The 19,876-nt window shown below is 43.9% G+C and overlaps 1 protein-coding gene across 6 annotated transcripts in view; it reads right to left on the bottom strand.

Moving 5' to 3' along the window:
- Window positions 1–3,079: 3,079 nt before the first annotated feature.
- zmp:0000001168 (signal-induced proliferation-associated protein 1) overlaps window positions 3,080–19,876 on the bottom strand; it is a 32,423-nt gene continuing 15,626 nt past the window's right edge. For 4 of the 6 annotated variants that reach the window (XM_056408491.1, XM_056408483.1, XM_056408467.1 and 1 more), the window contains exons 2-16: window positions 17,736–19,323; window positions 17,360–17,475; window positions 17,075–17,263; window positions 15,933–16,107; window positions 15,489–15,592; window positions 14,545–14,702; window positions 13,498–14,107; window positions 13,138–13,412; window positions 11,960–12,400; window positions 10,852–10,978; window positions 10,622–10,745; window positions 9,418–9,516; window positions 8,858–8,924; window positions 7,700–7,778; window positions 3,080–6,634 (exon numbers count right to left, since the gene is read on the bottom strand). In XM_056408491.1, the coding sequence (XP_056264466.1) occupies window positions 6,179–6,634; window positions 7,700–7,778; window positions 8,858–8,924; window positions 9,418–9,516; window positions 10,622–10,745; window positions 10,852–10,978; window positions 11,960–12,400; window positions 13,138–13,412; window positions 13,498–14,107; window positions 14,545–14,702; window positions 15,489–15,592; window positions 15,933–16,107; window positions 17,075–17,263; window positions 17,360–17,475; window positions 17,736–18,843 (4,128 nt within the window). In that variant the 5' untranslated portion in view covers window positions 18,844–19,323 and the 3' untranslated portion in view covers window positions 3,080–6,178. The remainder of the gene's footprint in view (window positions 6,635–7,699; window positions 7,779–8,857; window positions 8,925–9,417; window positions 9,517–10,621; window positions 10,746–10,851; window positions 10,979–11,959; window positions 12,401–13,137; window positions 13,413–13,497; window positions 14,108–14,544; window positions 14,703–15,488; window positions 15,593–15,932; window positions 16,108–17,074; window positions 17,264–17,359; window positions 17,476–17,735; window positions 19,324–19,876) is intronic. The other 2 variants (XM_056408500.1, XM_056408508.1) reach the window with 2 other exon arrangements.

Here is a 19,876-nt window from a genome sequence, read left to right as displayed (position 1 = left end):
AATGTGTCGTTAACAAACAAAAGTTGGGCTACATTTGTATTCGTGTTTATTCTCAGAACCATGTCGAGTAAAATAAAAGCTGTGGGAAGAAGCACAAATATAAACAAACAAGAAACACAGTTTTCTTCTTCTCTGATTTTGTGGAGGCAGTGCGACGCCTTCTCTGCGTCTTACCGCCACCAACTGGACCGGCGGCATTTAGTCCGACTGATCCAGCAGCTTTACGCCAGTAGCAGCCAGTGAAACAGCTGGCCGCAAACAACCTGGTATAAGGTGGTAAGCATGGGGCCGTTTTGTTTTTGTTAAGATGGTCCCAGAAAAAACAGACATTATGAACATCTCTTCAGGGGGTTTCTCTTATTTCTAAAAAGACCTTCACTTCATTAAAATGACATAAAAAAGTGAAAATAGCTTAATTCAACATCAGTTGATTACCTTCGCATTGAAAATGCGGAAGGTTATGTTTTATTTATTATTTTTATGTATTTGTGTATCGTGTTCTCGCATATCCAAAATTTTAATTTAATGAAATGCAATGAAATTTGGTGGGATGATTGGTTATTATCCGGGGACCATTTGCTTACATTTTGGCATTGAAAAGGTCAAGGTCAAGGTCATGAAAAGGTCAACATCTTCTTTTTACCATAGCGTGGTCAATTTTTATCCAATTGGCATGCAACTAATGCCAACATGTTCATAATTCAATGCCCAGTCTTGTGATATGTGAAGGTATGCACTCTACCGAGTGCCCGTTATAGTTTAAAGTTTAATGATAACAGGCCACTTTGCATTACTAATAACTCCTGTTTAAAATGTTCAGTTTTTCATTGTTATCTGGCTGAATGAAAGGCTGAATTGGGTACATTATATTATATTATATTTGGTTACATTGTCTTTTCAAAAATAAAGGTCATTGTGACAGTGAATATAAATTGTTGTATAACAGTGTGTATTTTCATGTAACGTTGGTGATTAAAAAAATGTCAGAAGGAACTATTGGCCTCCGGGCGTCTTCACTTTATCACATTTGGCCCTCGTTGCAAAAAAGTGTGTACACCCCTAGTCTACAGTGTCCTGGTGTTTTTCTATTTAAAGTTTAACTGATTTATGACAAGAGGGCCGGTCGTTTATCATTGACTTGCACGCATGGTTTATTGTATGAGGTGCATCACTTATTAACAGGTTGCATGCTTTACTCAACGCATCAACCTTAGTTTGTTGCAGACTCATATTAGGCCTCATCGATTTGTTGTATGAGGCCAGAGTAGCCTGACCATTTAAAATACGATATCTTACTTTATATTGGATTCTAAACACACACACCAAACCCTGACCTCTTTATTTACTGAACACGGATCAGTCAAACTGGTGTGAAGCCCCTCAGCTGTGTGCGACACACGGCTCCCACTGAAGACGCCGTCCTGCGCTCCAACCCCAAATAAAGACATAGGCCGGTGCATTGTTGTCGTCAGTTCTCCTCCTGCTGTCAGGGCAGCCAAGATGAAGCGCTTTTCTGCGGCTGGTGTTTAGGAAACTCTTCCAGAGGACCGAGGCCTGGCGAATGTTTGTATGATGTTGTCGTGCTGTATTATGATCGTGGAACGAGCTATGGAAAATGTATTTGTCTTACCTCATGCACATTCCCATCTCCCTGACTTGAGATGGGAATGTGCGTCCAACCAGGAATTCAAACTGGTTTAAAACTATATACTCTAACTCTAAATCTTCCTATGTGTTTATGTGATGCAGGCTGTTCTTTTATTATTCTATCTCAAGAAAAAATGCGGTATTTAAATAAACATAAACGATGGTATTACAGTTAAGAGTTGGTAGAAGCTGGTGGTGTATGGTGTGAATACAGTCTAATAATTTCAAAACGTGAACCAGATTAAACAGCATTTCTCAGTTTCCTGTCTGATGTTAAACAGAGAATGTCTCGGCAAACAAAGCTGTGCTTTGACTTAACAGCTATTGTGGGGAAGCTTTGAAGGGTTTGGGACGGGGCTCGGTAACAGGAAGTTAAACTGTGTGTATCTTGGATCTGTTGAAGGTCGTGATGACGTTCTGGTCTATACGGCTGAACCGATTATACATAGACATACAGCATACATGGAGTATAACATGTAATAATGTTTTAGCCTGGATGGTAATACAATTACATTCAGATCAGGAGGAGGAGATGGAAATCAGCTTTTTCTCAATGTCATTTGATTAATCTCAATTGCAATCTTCAAAAGCAAATATATGAATGTCTAATGAGCTACAAACAAAGCAACAACCACAACAATCAGATTTATAACATGAAACAGTTTGTGGAGAGATGAGCTGTGGGATTGATTTACACTGCAAATACCCTGCAGGTAGAGAACCACCGAAGTGGAATACATTTAGTTTATTATGGCTGTAGAATAATATGTGCCAGGACCTTTTCCCAAATTCATATTATGGCAGCTATTTGCTTGTTATATGAATGATAATGCTGGATTCTTTTTTGGAGATGTAATTTTCAGTGTAAATGCATATCTAAAATACAAAACAAATAATTTAGTACCTCAATCATATAGCCCAGTTACTGGATACTTGCGTATACCTTTTGCTATTTCAATTACAGCAGAAGCCTGATGTTTTAGGACCTCCGGAGCCGGCTGCTTCCCACATTGCACATCCTGAGTCTGTTTCTGTTTATAAATATGTATCGTGCTTTGATCCCACTTTGTCGACTGACTTTTACATTCTCATCTTTTCAGTCGATCTGATTCGGCCATGACCTCTGTCGGACAAATCATGTTGTTGCTGTCAGACTTGAATGCAGTTTCCTCCTGTGCTGCTGTCAGCTGTTAGTTCAGCTCTGGTTCACCTCCACCTCCAGTGTTCATCAGTCCATGAGGTCCTCCGAGGTGCTGCTGCCTGACACATGAGGATGTAACGCTCATCTCGAGATCCCAACCATATCAGATTCCTAACATGCCCTTTGTGAATTTATGTCCCATGAACACCATACATTTGCAATATATTAACCTTCATAAAGAAGTTCTATCCGTGCTCGCGTTTTAACCATGCAAATCAATAGACTAATAACTTCCTTTTTCCTTTTAATAGTTTTCTGTTGATTGAAAAGTAAATATAGGTGTAGAGTGAACAAATGATAGCTAGATTCTTACGTTTACAGCCAGTTTTCTTCCTCCAAAAACTAATTAACTTGTAGTTTTTATCAGTGATCTTTCTCCACCGTCTGTGTTGGAGAAAAAAATATATATATTTAAAAAAATCTGATTTCTCACTGCAGGTTTTTTGTTGTTGTTTATCTCACACAAACCAAAACCAGAAACCCATCCCGCCATCATTCTATCATATCGTAAAAGCGACTACACACAAACATCTCAAAGTTAATGTGGACAAAACATCTGCATCAACTCAGCCACGATCCGATTTCTGCTTTGTTCCAAATACGTCATTGGATTTTCTGAGACAATTAATTTTTGTAGATATTAAAATACCAAAATAATCATCCTTTAGAGGAAGCGTACGCCATTCCACACATGTATATCAACTCAAACTTGATTTCAATGCAACATGGGTCATTTTCAGCACCTTTGTCCTTTTAATTTGCTTTTATGAATCATATACTCGTCGGTTTGCTTTGTTGAACCATCAGTGGTTCTCACTGAGCCTCAGGGATTCTTCAGACCAGCAATACACATCTATTATTATTATTATTATTATTACTATCATCATCATCATCATCAGTTCTTTCGGATCATGTGTTGCTCAATGTCTTTTCCTCGCGCAGCGGATGAAAGACCAGATGTTGTGACAGTCTCTTAGGAAATCCTTCATCTGCCACAAAAAACCCTCAGTAAGTGCAACCAAAGACAAAGAAATGAGGTCACTAAGCTGGGTAAACATACATTACATTTTCTGGTAGGCACAAAGTCAGATAACACCAGTATGAGCAGTTTGAACATCCATTCACTCATTAAGGCGTACCTAATGGTGTTTTAAGACCTTATTATATTCAAGAGCTAGAGCTGAAATAGCTCAATAACAGAATGATAATAAGAACCATCGTCACACTTAGCAGATAGTATTTTGTCATGTCATATCATGGTTGTTGTTTTTTTACAAAATAAACTTAAATGTATAACCAAGCCCACCTTGCCTGTCTGCCCTATTTCACATTGTTTCCTCAAGACTTCCTTCCAGTTAAAACAGCTACAAGAAAATTCACATTTGCATGATTAATAAGTTACATTTTTATACATACACACAAACAGAGGGGGGCTTGGAAGTTGCTTGGCACATTATCATGCTTGACCAACCTCCTACAATCTAAATAACTATACAAGACACAGTCAAACAGGTCTTCTCACACCTCCGTCTCCCTGTTCAGTCACGAGGCTTCAGCATGTACAGGAGATGACACACGGCGCGCCTGCATGGTCACGATTAACACTTCTCTGCATAATCATCCTGCGAAAAGGAGGGCATACACAACCCAATGCACTAAGTAACATGGAACGGTTCAGCTGTACATACAGTATCTTCACATACTGATCAAGTTTAGATTCATAATTTAATCTGTATATATTGTATCTTAATATGCTGGTACCAGGTATTCACAGTGACTCTCAAATAAAATTACAAGAGGAAGTTTTGTACAAGAAAACAAGAGAGTCGGAGTGACTGACGAACGTTTGGCATCCCTTTTTGTCAGAGAGTTTGTGGTCAGTTCCGTTTGATTTCACGAGAGCTGCCTTTGCTTTTTTCTCTCTCGTTGGCACTGAGGAGAAGCAGTCCGACTCCTCTGAACACACGTTACTGTTATTGGCGCCAACAACAGTGGACACAAAAAGGTGAGGTAAAGGTGGTGTCGGGGTAGGGTGGGGGGGGGGGGGGGGGTGAGATCTTATCCACCTCCTTATGTCGGGCAAGACATAACCCGGGCTAAATAGGGTACACTATGTGCCCTGTCCAGTGTCCTGATTTTACAAAAAGAAAAGTGCAAGAACAACACAAACACACATCAGGGTGGAATGGTAAGAGTTCACGTGTCCTCACCACTACCACTCATAAGTCATACTAAACAATTACCCTAAATAGTCACTGTAGACATCCGCCAAACACAAAACATATTTAAATACAATATCCTGTATTTTACTATTAGTTCAAGGTGTTTTATTCTGACACCTAAAGCTATTTTGCCAGCTGAAATAAAAAGCTGCCTTTTGGCATTGTGTGGTTCAGGCCAGTAGGAGATCGTCCACAGTATGGCTGCTACAATAGTGATTTTAGAAGAAAACAGCTACAGGCAATCATGGAAGGTAGCCGAAGCAGTTCTTTTCCTGGCATTGTCTGCGTTTTCAGAAGGGGTAAAAACCCTTTTCAGTATCCCTTTTTATACTGTTTTGAACATACTTCCAGGAGCTATAAGCATGCGCAACTCCTTTAAAAAAAAAGATATTTCCAGGTGACATACCTTTTATAGATGAATTTTAAAAAAAATCCTTTCTCCCTAAAAACTTCAGTTTCTTAAATCCAATACAACGGATAAGTGAAGAGGGGTGAGAGATTCATGTCCTTACGTAACAAGCCTTTCTCCAAGGCCAGTCAGTTGGCATCGTTACATCTTCTGAAGGAGAAGGCTGCCTACAGGCTTGTCATCGTCGTGTTCCCTTTTTTTTTCTTGTCGTGTTTTTGTTTCAAGGCCTTCCATACTATCAGCGCCGGGCAGAACCACACTCAGACATCCGAGGATAGCAATACTACTGTTCACATATATTATTGGTGATACAGTATATATACACACTTTTGGTCATTTCAGATAAGACACCACCAAACATGCTATACAGTGTCTCTCTTAATTGCCACCTTTTATGCAAGTGCTATTCAGCCCAGTTTGTCAAGTATTGGAAGCAAGGTACAGTAAGAGATGCACACACACACACACACACACACACACACACACGCACATCCACACACATACTATCATATACACCAAGAGAAGCACTCCGGCATCGCACTCCGGCATCGCACCCCAACGCAGCAGCCTGAGAGCTGCACATTGGTCAGTCTGTGAAGGTCATGGGATTTTGGAAATGTCATTCCTTTCTTTTTCATGGGTTGATTTGCATACTTCCTCAATGAAAGGCAGGTCCATGATTCAGGATTGAGACTGCGGTTACACACAGATTGAACAGGGATGCGCGTCTGTGTGTCTGCCTTTGGGAATACAAACAAAGACAATCGGTATGCTGAGCGTACAAGCACGTTGTACGAGTTGCATCTTTCTGCCGGTTTGTGTGTCTGTGCGTGCTGGGGTGAAGCTAACAGGGCTTGTTGACGTTGCACAGCAGCTCGGTGACTTTGATGAGGCGAGCCACTGTGCTCTGCGACTCCTCCTGCAGCCTCTGGTTGTTCTGCCGGAGGCTCTGCACCTCGGCCTGCAGCATCTCCTTGTCCTCCTTCTCCTGAAAGACATCGGCACACAACAAAACAAAAGCCGTCGCTCAGATCGCTGTGGCAGGAACGGGAGGGGAGCGACAGGTACAGCGGTGGCTTTAAGGAAACTAGTGGGCACACATAAACACAGAGCTTGAAATAAAACAACACAAACAGTGTAGAGAAGCACATCACGCTGCAGTGGGGGTAAAGAAACAATGCACTGAACTGATTGACAGAAAATCCTAGTTCAGAATCAAAATTATTAAAGTCTCAGTGCTTTGAGGCCTGCTGGTCAGACTGAGTGAGCAACTCATCACCTAACATTGGCAAAAGGCCGCAATTAATGATTATTTTCGTGATTGAATAATCTGACAATTATTTTAAAAATAATTGTTTGACATATAAAATATTTTTTTAAACATTGAGAAATGTCCAGAGCCCAAGGTGACAGCATTGTCTGTTTGTCTGACCAACAGTTCAAACCCCAATATAGTCTATTTACTGTTTTAGAGAAAATAGAGAAAAGCAATTTTCACATTTTAGAGGCTGGAACCAAGAATCTTTCATTTTTGCTTCATATATGACAGACAATGAATCAGTTATATGAAACAGTTTAATTATCTGTTAACATTATTATTATTAGTTATTGTTTGAGCACTACATGAGTATTTTGTTATTAGTATTGACTAAATGGTATATCTTTATATAATATTTTCACAGACAAATTCACTGTTGACCAAAGATTCTCAACACAAGGTCCACTTGCAGAGGAAGGCCACACGATGTGGTGGAAAGCTCCGGAAACACAAGTGGACTTTGTGTTGAGAATTGTTTTTTGTTTCTGAGGTCGAGATTAAAAATAAGGAGTTCATCACATTGAGTACACTTTGACATCTACATACATGCATTGGCAGGAACTTATGACAACAATATTGATAACAGAAGTTGTCTGACATACATTTTTTTGTGGTTGTAAGTCTGATACTGGGGGATTTACAAATCTGAAATATTGCTGTCCAAAATGTACACCTTTAGAATACATGATTTTTGAGTGTTTCTGGATTTAACACATCCACAGTGAACCAGCTGGGATTGATATGGAAAGTAAACAAAAGCCTGCATCAGAGAATAATACAAATAATCTCGCCTAAGAACCAGAAGCTGAACAATTTGAATGCTTTTTCCTACCTGCTGGCTCTCCTATGGAGCTCGCTGAAAATGTAATAACAGAGAAAAACGTTAATGAAAGTCAAAGCACCTTTTGCAGGTCATCCTGTAGCCTCTTCAGCATGGACTCCAGCTGTGACACCTTCTCCTCGAGGTGGCCTGGAGAGTCACTGCAACAAAGAGAGGCAGCGACGCTTTGTCAAAATCAATCAAGTTATTTGTAATCAGAGAAAGTCCAAATTAATTTGTTTTCCAAGTGACAAATTAAAAAGACAAATGTCTTCACTGGTGTGTTTTATAGAAAAAGATCTTTCTCATTCGGCAAGTGAACTTTTCACTTTGCTTGATTGATCTTAACTTTCGCTGAGACAGAACCCGAGCCTTTGAACCTGTAATACTCAGAGATGATGTCGCAGTAATTGCTCGGTTGATAAGCAGAGCCGTCTTCAGTGATAGAAGTTATCCCATGAAGCGTTTTGTCTGATTGCAGTTATATATAACAAATGCTCCCGGTGACGTGAACAGCATGATAATGCTGAAAAAAAAAGGAATATACATCCAGTATATACTCCACATGGTGTGATAATTGTTGCTATTTTTGAAATGTCCCCACTGTGGGACGAATAAAGGAATATCATATCATATCATATTTGCAAGTTGAGTTTCCCCAACAGAGGTGAAATAGAGTTTTACGTGTGAGCGTCTTTGAAAAAACATTTGACCTGCTTGTTGGAGCCAAAGGTGAAACAGTCATCAATGCTGACCTCCACAGTATGTGTTGGGACGTCTGTCAAGAATAGCTTCACATTGGTGTTTTTTAATCTTTATTTACACATTTTATGTTTTTGCTTTAGGCCAACAGTTGTGGACTTTGTGTTCAGACAAAACATGGAGGACTAAAAGCAGGTCGCCAAGGAGCTGGACAAAGTGTAAAAGAGAAACAAAATGGATCAGAGTGGGAGTTTTACAGAGAGATGAGAATGACAGTGAGTCAGACAAGCTGTGTGTGTGTGTGTGTGTGTGTGTGTGTGTGTGCGCATAAATGCAGCAAGAGAGCCCTCTTTATGGGGGAGAGAAACCATCACATTGACTCAAACAGTTGGATGTTGCTGTTGAAGTCTAAATAATTGAGAGAGATTAAAGAAGTAGAGGCGGTAAAAGGTTCATGTGCAACGATCCTGACACAAAGAAAACCGACAGAGGTATTGAACTGTCTGCTTCACCCTGTGTGTACTGTATAGCAACCCACCTCTCCTTTGAGTCTTTCAGCATGCCGTCTGCCTGGTCACCTTGGGAGGGGTCTCCGGCTTTATGGTCTGTGGTAATGAACATTTTCCACATTATTAGAATTAAATATAACCAAACATACCATAATGAAAAGATGACGCAGCCAAAGACGGGAGATGTTCACGTTCTCTCGGTAGAGAACATACTCTCATTCATACACTTATCTTCATATAGAGGGCAGATCCATCGCAAAATATATATATATTTTTTTGCCAAAGGCATGTGGAGACAGGGACATAACACCCATAAGTGATCTCACTCCAAAAAACAACACACCGGGAAGACTTTATACAAGATTTGGAAACCAGGTGACGAGGCCTTCGTCTTTTCAGTTCATCCCAAAAGTGTTGGTCGGGGTCGAGGTCAAGGCCTCTATGGCAGCCAGTTCAGCACACTAAACTCAGAAAACACATTTCCGTATGGCCCTCTTGGCATTTGAGATGGTGCTAACCACCAGGACAACTAGTTATCGTGTTTTACAAATACAATAAGTGAGGTGTGCAGTAGTAAATAGTTGCTCACCTTCTCGTGACAAAGCCTCCAGGATGCCGCGGCAGGCCGTGGCCAAGTCAGCGATGGACTGCCACTCCTCCTCAGTGGACTCTGTCGTCTCTGAGAGAACTGAGAGAAAGAGGTTCAGATTTAAGCTTTTGATCAGGACAGAAGAACAGCAGAAAAGTGGGACTGCAGGCTTTTGAGCAGCCGACCTACAGTGACAAAACGCCACCGCTAGGGGGTGTTGCTGCGCTAATGATGGTCAGATTCAGGGGCAGAGAGTAGAGGCACAGGGAGGAAATGTTATGTACTCTATGTAGTGTTCCTGCAGGTTTCACTGCATTATGTCTCTGACTTTGTAAGATCTGTTGACCTCAGTTAAGATTGAATTCAAATGTAATTTTAATAACAAAATGTGAGTAAATCATTACATGCAAATGTTCTAAGAACTTTGACCAGAAAAAGGCATTAATATGTTACAATTAAATTACTTAATTTGGTGGCGTCTATTACGTCCTTGAATGTGATCTTTTCATTTAAAAGTTGTCAATCATTTGAACAGACTCCCTGTGAAAAAACGGGATGTGAAACAATCAGAGTCTTCAGAGGCCGCCCCCCGGAGAAATTAGAAGAATCAGATAAGAGGATGAGCAAGTGTGCTCTTATGGCGGATAAATTATGAGTCTCATAGTCTCAGCGGACGCAGAGCAGATGGCGTAAGAGGGGCTCCTTGATTTGGGGCTGCCTTAAACTCCACCCCTCGCACTACCCATCTGTCCCCTTTTATCCCAGCCCTGGCAGGGGGTGGCAGTAGAGCAGGGGTGATATTAGATTAACGGGATAGGGGGCAGCATGGATGAAAGAGGAGGGACAAAGGGAGTGCAGAGGGAGGATAATGAAGAGAGGGGTTTAAGGCAGAAAAAATCTGGAAAACAGGACTTTGAGGCTTAAATTAGGCAGAAATGATTTGCAAACATGTGTAATTGTTCCATGTTGGCATCATTTGAGCAGTCATGTCAGCTGTTGTGTCTGAGAACGGAGCTTTGTTCTAAGTCCATGATCAGGGTCATAATATCTCTTTGTGCTCTTTGTCGCGTAATTAATTTACACAAATTACATTTGATATTTAACATGCAGCCTTATTTGAATATATAAGGTACTATATACACAAACAAACATATATATATATAAATATATAAATATATATATATAGCAATAGGGAAGTACTTACTCTTGGTGATGGAGTTGTGGAGACTTATGGCTCGTGAATTTCTTTCAGCGCGGTCTAAACATGACAACCGGGAAGACGAGTCACTCACTGAAGCTTTGTCATCACCCAACTCAGCGCCCATGAACTGAGGACATAAGAGATAGAGAAAGAGGGGGAACAACAGTGTCAGAGACTGGATGGACTGCTGCGGAGAGAAACCACTCAGATGTCCTCTCGTCTCAGTCTGTCACCTGTTCGTCCTCCAGGGGAACCTTCGGTTTGACAGCCGGGATCAGATCAGGTGTGGAGTCCCTCAGCTTGCCTTCGTCGTCATAGAGGTGGCATTCCCCCTTCAGATCCACATTGTCGTACATGTGCCTGTCCAGACCGAGAGGGAGAAATGTGATGGTGGATGGGTGGGGGGGGGGAACACAAAGCCAATCTGTTGTTGAAGCTTTGTGGGATTTTTTATCCGAGACAGAGGTAAAAACAGAAACTGGAGCACTTCGAGAAGCAATCTCCACCATGGCTTAGATTTAAGCCTGATTGATGTTTTCTATCCTGCACTCACAAAATCATCTCTGAAAAATATCATATCTGATGCGGTTTCGGTCAAATGATTCAGTCCTGCTTTGCGTGACAATGAAAAGTAGTCAAACTCATTTTGGTGAGCAGCAGAGTTTAATATGATCCCCATGAATATTTTACCATGGACAATTTTAAGCTGCTTTTTGGAGATCTCAGGGTAAAAAACCCCAGTATGCTTACAATAATTTGTCTAGCAGACACATACACGTCCTTCTGCTTTTACATTGTGTTTTTCTCCCTCTAAGTGCTCAAGAGTACGAAGAAATACAGTGCAGACCACGGTAAAAGGGATTGTTTATTGTAATCACGTAGACTTTTTTTAATGTTGTTGACATGCCTTCTCAATTTGAATCTAAAATTGTAATTTTAATGTTTTGTAGATCTACTGCACTTGTCAAATAATTATCATCTATGTGAATTTTCTAATGTGAAACATAAGTTAAATCCTTTCCATTCAGCGAACACAGTTCAGTGAAGCAGGGTGACACATTGCGTGGTGTCCTGTTACCGTACCCCGTCCTTTTGCGCAAAATGTGACCCACTATGACAGATTAAATTGTGATGAGTCAGCTTCAGTTTGAGGATATTTTCAGCCATGCCGGATGATTTAAGAGCCTTTCCAACTGTCGGTCTGCCAGTTTGCAGATGTAACCAGAAAGATCTCTCAAAGCAGCATCTTTAGTTATTCATATTTAATATCGCTCTATAATGTCTCCAACCCGCTCCTCTAGAGGCTGGATGAACAGCGACAGGATCTTTGGTAACACTCACCCATCACACGCATCCCCGTAGGTCGGCTGCTGCTCCAAAGAGCAGCTGCGTGTGAGCTGCGAGTCGCTGCCCTCCTGGCTCTGAATGGCTGGTTGCTCCTGCAGAGACGTGGCTCGTAACAAAGGCAAGCCGTGCGGTGCGAGGAGCGAGCCATGACTTCTCTCACTCTGCCCTTCATCACACGACTGTCCTTGGTCCTCTTCGGCCTCCACCTGTACCTCCGTCACGTCCGCTTCATTGACCCCACTCGCCGTCAGCTTTTCCTCCTTTGCATCTGCTTCTGCTTCCTCTTTCTCCTCCTCATGCTCCTCCTTTTCCTTCTCCTCCTCTTCCTCTTCCTCTTCTTCCCTCTCGTCCAGTACCCAGGCCTCTCCAGACTGATCCTCGCCGGGTTTACACTCCGCATCATTAATGGCTTTCTGATACAGCTCGGAGAAACTTCTGCAGAACATAAAACCCCAACAAACTCAGTTAGAAGACGCACACACACACACACACACACACACGCACACACCTCACACCTCACATCTCTCTTTCCCGGCCAGCCTCTCATCCCACTGCTGAGTCATGAAAGTAATCTAGAAGCCAATAACAAAGATGACATGGAAAAAGCGCTATTTGCCTATTATATCTATTTGGGAACATGGAGCCCTAATTCCTCTCAATAATTACGACATCTGTTGTGGCAATTTGTGTCACAGAATAAGCATTTGCAATGAAATACAAATTAACCAGTGGGATCCACTCTCAAGTTAAGAGTTGCAGAGTGGCCACTTTAACATTGGTTTCATCTGTTTTAACAATTCTGTCCACAGCTGTTTCTGCCCTCTGTCGGACTTCAGCTGCGTGGAAAGTGTGCTGTTAACAGTGTGATTAAAGATCATTAGAGGGATTGATTGGTTGTTAGCTAGCTGGTGTGACTTTGATGGCAGGTTGTCACCAACAGCAGATTGAGCCATGACCCCATCGTGGCACCTCTTGTTTTCCTTAAACAGACTTGTCCCACGGACCCCCTCCTCTTTATTTGCTGTCAAACTTTTTTCTCCCCGCCTCCCTGAGACTACAATCCACTTTCTGGAGCACGCTTTATACCCATGAGCCTCTTCTCCCGCCTTTTCCTGTGTCGGTTGACCCCATAAGTGCCCTCTCCTTCCCCTCATACCTGCAGCCCCACCCACCTTCGCGGCTTGCCGTTCTCGTCGGGCGGGATGACCGTGATGTGGATCTTGTGCGCGGTGCGCAGCAGCCTGGTCCTCTCCTCGGGGCTCAGGTGAACCAGCGAGTGGCCGCACAGTCGCACCACGCGAGCCCACAGCTGCAGGCCGCCGCTCTCGGCGTAACAGAACCGCTGCAGCTCCGTCACGAAGCCCTCCTCGTTCATCAGGAAGCCGGGCTGACCGACGCCGTCGCGCAGAGGGGTGACCTCGAGCGCCTCACAGCCCCGCGTCACCAGCTGCAGATGAGCAGAAGGAGATGAATGAATCGGAAAGAAATAAACCAGACGCTGCAAAACCCAAAATCCAAACACAGTCACCCACCTCTAGCCTCTGCACCACCTCTCGTATATCCTCCCCCTGGCTCTCCATCATCACAGTGATTGACACAGACTCCCCGCGCTCGTAGAAGATATCCAAGCAGGGCCCCCCCTCCTTCGTCGCTGTTACCGCCTTCCAGCCGATGACATCTCGACAGGAGCAGTTGAACACCACCCTGCGTGTGCACCTCTCAATGAGCACCACCGACTCAGCAGACACCCCAAGCAGACAGGGGAGCCGCAGTTCTCCAGACTCTCCATCGTCTCCCCCGTTGACCATCACGGCCCAGACCAGCGCCCCAGCGCCGTGCAGCTCGGCCCCTTTGGCGCCCTTCAGCTTGTCTTTGCGCTTGCCGCCCAGAGAGAGCAGGGGGAACTTGGTGGAGGAATCGATCGGTGTGGTGGTCACATAGTTTTCCGCCAGGTCCTTCAGGTATTCCTGCCGTGTGCGGGTGGCCATGGAGCGGAACTTCTCGGACTTCTCGGCAGCGTTTTCAGCATTCACGGCCTTCGCCAGGAGAAAGTCTCTGAAGGCGGCAGAGCTCGGGAATCGAGCGCCCTTCGGGAAGAGTGGGCCAAATAATGGCATGTCTTTAGAGCGTGTCACAGCCACCCTGAGAGGGAGAGAGGAAAACAGGAACGCTCGGGTAAGAGAGAGAGAGTGCAGAAGATGCATTCAATCTATGTCTTGTTTTTCAGAGCTTGACTGTGGACTAGTGCTCTCCAGAATAACAAACATTGACACTCAACCGGCTTCAGTGGAGCACAGAGTTGTGTTTCCTCCTAAGATGTATGAGATCTTTAGATCATCTTTATATTGATTTACATGCATATCATGAATAACATATTCAGTCAAATTGTCTATGATCTATTATTTTGTGTTTTCCTTTCAGCCCAGAACTTATTTTTGTCCACTACCTGACACATAAAACCCAGTGGCCGATCACGAGATTATAGTCTCAACAGACTTCAACATGGAAAAAGAGCTATGTCCTTTATGAAAGAAAGAGATGTATTTATTTACAACATCGTACAAGATGTATGATCAGACCTGTAATAGGTGTTGTCGGTGCAGGGCTCATGGACCTGAACGATGATGAAGACGTGTTGGAAGTGGGAGCGGATGGCCTTTGGCGTGAAGGGCAGGGCGCCGGGCTCCTGGAACACGATCGTTACAATGTCGTTACCGATGTGTCGCTTCCTCAGCAACTGGAGAGGCAAAACAGAGACACAGAGAGATTCATTAAAGAAGCAGGCACCAGTTTGCCATGTTTTATATATACTAGTATTGTAATTATATGTGTTATCATTTACTTATCAACCCATTTCAATGTTTCTGTTTTCGATGTGTTGTATGCATGCCATTTTATTTTTGGATGCACTGGTGATGCTGAAGCTACATTATTGACTGCATGTATAAGTACACATTTGTTGATTATATGTATTTTCTTTGATTTTCTGTCCCCAGGGGGAGTAGTTTCAATGACAACAACTACTGTACATCAAATTGGTAAAATCATAAAAGCAAATGCTGGTAATTGACAGCTTTATCAATATATTAATGCATCACAAACTGGTGCTGCCAAAAAGCAGACAGCATCTAAGGGCTTGGTCAATACCTTTTCACTTTGTCACTTTGTGTTTTGTTTTATTTAAACTTTCTTGAAATGGCATGTCCAGACTCTTAAACCATAAACTTAATTTAAGGAGCTGACAGTCTGATGAACAGGAAGCCTGCCTGAGAGACGACTGTCACTACCTCCGCGGTGGGAGTGGACATTGGGGGGCAGGATTTTTATATCATGCTTGTTGCAGTTGAGTACAGAAGCTTTTGTCTAAAGCGTTTACAAACGCATGAAGTCTGAACAACGATGGGAAATGAAGGCTGTACCAAGACTGATGCAAGTGTATTTTACGAATAGCGGTGAAAACTCGGCTTTGAAAAAAAATCATACATCAAATCTCTGTTGAAATCGATATGGGTGTTATTTGTACCTGTTGCGTGTTGTTGGCTGTGTAGGGCAGCATAGTCGACACGTGAAACATAATCTCATAGTCCTGGTAGCGTGTGTAGAGGGAATGTGTCCCAGTTGAGTCCGCTACACAAGCACACGACACACACATCACACGGGGAGAAAGACATATAGCGATTTAGCAAAGTTAGGCGACGTTCTCTGAATGAAAGCTAAAACTCAAATTGTCACAGTCGGGGGGAAATCTGTCTCATTTGCTGTTCTCTGCCACTCACTGAGGGTAAAACAGCTCTGAGATAATCAGCAGTGACGATGCTGTTTTGCAGGCATTACTCAGATTACATGCGGCTAGATAGGAGTTATCTTGGGCTTTGAGTGGTGCACTGATGCCCTTCGGATAATGGCCCTGGGACAAGGTGAGATACAGCCAATAGATGCCGGCGTGGTGCGTAATTGTGCAGCTCACTCTTGTTGTCCAGCTGGGCTCTGTACTTCTCCCAGCCCTTCAGCCGCACACGGTCCCCGAGCAGATCCAGGAACTGTTCAAACGCCGGGCCCGAGCTCTCGTTGTTGTACATGTCTTCCTCTGAGCTCTGCCCGGCCCGGCAGTACATCACCCCAACCTTTCGCTGGAAATTCAGCTAGATTAGAAGACAGAGAAAAAACGGAGTTTATAATGATCCTGGCATGACCTTTCACCTGACGAGGCTTCCTGATCATTTGTCATCTTACTTCACAGCGAAAACGCTTGTCTGAGATGACGTATACTTTAAATGTGACTTACACACATGCAAAGTATATATTACACCATTAAACTCAGAAATCCTCCTCATGTTCCATGCTTCAAACTGAGAATTTAATACATTGAAGTTTTTTCTAAAGTAGCTCACCTCAAAGGTGGTGTGTGTGTGTGTGTGTGTGTGTGTGTGTGTGTGTGTGTGTGTGTGTGTGTGTGTGTGGGTGAGTCGGTTTAAATGGTCAGCAGTTTTTGCAAAATAAAGTTTAAATGAATGAGATATGGCTTAGGTATTTAAGCGATCAGCAGTATAAAGATCCCTTCGGTCACAGTTTCTCGACCTTGAAGATTTGCTAATCTTCTGATCTAATTTGTTTCACTCTGTTCGTCCAAGAACATATGACAAACAATTGTTATTACGTTGGACATTTCAACTGGAGATATTAATCATTAATGGGAAAACATTTGATTGAATTCTAAAAATAGTTTTGGTCTGTAAATTATTACACAAATAATTAGGGATATTAGAAAGGAAAAGGAAAACCAGACAAAATAAAAGGGCACTGTGTAAAACAATGCAGACTGAAGAAGTACAGCCCTTTATCGAGCCCGTTATATTGTGCGCACTGTTAGACAATAAAAAGACATAATGATGAGTAAAAAGTAACCATGGTGGCAGAGGAAGATGAGAGAAGAATGAACAGATCAAATAAGTGCACTTTCATATGTAAAAGCACCTGATTGATCACTGTGGAGGAGTAGACTTCTCAGCATTAATATGAAACATGTTGCTCTCTGCTGCTATCGGTCACGACCCCATGTCCTGAAAAGCTTTCTCTCCGACAGCCTTCGGTAGAAGTCGCCTTACTCACCCCCTGTTCGTCCAGCTTCAGCAGGGTGTCCCTGACCTTGGGGGAGTTTGAAGCCAAGCGGAGGCAGTGCAGGTTCAGTTCAGGCATGATGAACTCCAGCAGCCTCTTGGGAGACAGGCCTCGAGGGGTCGTGTGACGAGCGGCAGAAGGAACGGACTCCTCCAAGATGGACCCTCGCAGTGTCTTCATCTGGGGAGACGATTCACAGTCATCACATCCAGGCGAAGCCAGTTCACGTACACTGACATCGAGGAGAGCTTTGAGGGTAGAAAAGTGCCAGTTTACCTCTGTGGTGCGAAAGATGATTCTGTAATTGTACTGAGCTCCTTCCTTCTCCTCTCGACGGAAACTGATGGCCACTGGGCCGAGGCGGTCGTCCATGCCGAAGAAGTTCTGGTGTTCTGCAATGACAATACAGCCAAATTAAAGTGTGACTGCATTGGGGGCGGGGGGGGGGGGGTCTGAATCATGTATTTGTATTTTTATTTTAAATGGCCAAATATATTCTTTTGTATTCTTCTTTTTCATTTGGTACCCTCCACCTTAATGTATGAATACATGACCCGACCCCATTTTCTTCCCTTCTTCTTCAATTATTTTTGGACAGTCCATAAATTCTAAGATGAGAAATTTAAAAAACTTGATGTTTCACGACACATACCTTTCATGTAGAAGTATTTGCGGTAGTATTGAGCTCCCAGATCTGCATGCTCTATGAAGTAGTTGCTCTTGCCCTGCTGTTGAACGTGACTCTCTCTGGGCTCCTCCAGGACCGACACCGCATCGTTGGGGGTTCTCAGGCTCGACCAGAGCCCCCGCCTCTCCTGGGATTGACCGAGACCCACCTGCTCTTCTCCCCCCGTCTCATTGCGGAAGTGGGGGCAGCTGAGCAGGAGCTCGTTATCGTTGCCATCGCCTTCGTCCAGCAGCAGCGACTGCTCGGGGTCATCTGCGTTCACCCCGTTGCCTCCCCCGCCCTGTGCAGGTGAGGACGGGGTGGCTTGGGAGAGGGGCCGCAGTTGGGAGGCGGCCGAAGCCCCTGAGGTGATATTCTTTTTCCGTCCGATGCTGTCTCTGTTTGTGGCCGCCTCGGTGAGGTCAAACAGGATGCTCTGGACATCGTAGTGGGCAAAGTTCCTCACCCAGGCTCCGCCCCCAATGTTGTCATATGGACCCGGTTGAGGGATCTGAGGGGGTTTGGTCTTCTTACTTAGACCTTCAGGCTTCGGCGGCTTGGCGGGTTTTGCGGAGTCCCCCGTGGAAACCAACAGACCCCGAAAGAATCCATCAGGCTCTGGAGGGTTGCCCTGCAGGCCCAAGAGCAGGAAAGGGTCTTTGAAGCGAAGGGCATTTGGACTCAGGGGCCCCTGGTCGTCTGTGTGTGGCTCCTGTGCCTGAGTCTGTCTCTCCAGTGAGGACAGGCTGCCGTATTCCCTGTGTAGAAGCACACCCCCATCGCCCTGAGCCCCCGCACCCACCTTCTCACCAACCACTCGAGCTGCTTTCCCCCCTGCCTTCCCGGAGGAGTCCAAGTCTCCTAAGGTCACATCGCTGTTGCTCCTCTGCATGATGTGGCCGCGGCCCACCGACCTCAGCGTCAGGCCCACGCGGCTCGGAGTGAGGCTGTCATCCTCGGCTCCATCAGCCTCCCTCCTTGGCGGCCACTCCACGAGACCCGCTTCCCGGTTGGTGTCAAAGTTGACGGTGGCAATAGGCGGCCGCATGTTCTGGCGGCGAAACTTGCGGATGAAGAGGTCATCTGACTGCATGGTGCCTGAAGGACAGACTCCGGTCCAACAATGGTTTCTCCACTCTGGTGCAGAGCTCTCTGCTCTCCCAGTAAAACGCCGTCCTGGTCTCTATGGTGCCGGTGTGAGACGGGAGCACTGCACACGAAGATGAAAAACCAACAATATAGTCCTCATTCACACCACTTGAGACGGTTGAATGTTCTCAACCCATGGACTGTGAGGTGCCACACTTTATCCCAAGTCAACTAGTTCTTGCGTGTAAATGAAAAAGAATGAGGAGAATATTCATCTGTGTCTGGTTGCAGGGGTCCATCGAGATGTGCTTTTGTGTTTTGGTTGTACTCCAGTTGAGTTCCTTAAGAAGAAGGATGAGAGGATCCTCACTGGAGCCCGAGTCCTCTTTGTAGCAGAGGCTCTGTCAACCTCTCTAACATGGCATCCATTCGTCTGCACCCCTCAGTGCCCGCTGCTTTGCTTTTGGTCAGGTCCACTGGCCACCTGCGATTAAAAGAAGAGAGAAAGAAATGTCTTTTTTAACGTCATTTTTTTATTATTTTATTTTTACATTTTTTAAAATGTATTTAACCAGGAAATGCCTCATTGAGATTAAAAATCTCCTTTACAAGAGTGTCCTGGCCAAGACAGCAGCAGCAGCACGTCACACAAAGTTCCATACAATACAACATAAAACAGTGACAGACAATATTTAAAAAAACGAAAAACAAAATCACAGCATGAATAAAACCAAAACTAAGACTCAAGTCAACACAACCCAGCGTACACAGGAGCACATACCTGTCATATAAAACATCTACAGCTAGATGAATTTCCCTCCATCATTTACTCACGAGGCTATTATCTTAAATTGTCAGTTTTATTTTCAGCCGATAGCAGATTGTCAGTTAGTACACAGAACCTTTTTGTTGAGAAGAAAGGCTTTTTGATAAACAAGTATTGAGTTGCTCAAATAAAGCAACAGGCGGGTCTGACATCTTCTATTGTTGAGTAATGCCTTGTACCTCGACTTTCTTTCATTATTTTTCTTTCCTTT

This window comes from Pseudoliparis swirei, chromosome 3 (genome assembly GCF_029220125.1).
Source record: "Pseudoliparis swirei isolate HS2019 ecotype Mariana Trench chromosome 3, NWPU_hadal_v1, whole genome shotgun sequence".
Classification (NCBI taxonomy): domain Eukaryota; kingdom Metazoa; phylum Chordata; class Actinopteri; order Perciformes; family Liparidae; genus Pseudoliparis; species Pseudoliparis swirei.
This window is presented reverse-complemented; position numbering and strand designations above follow the sequence as displayed.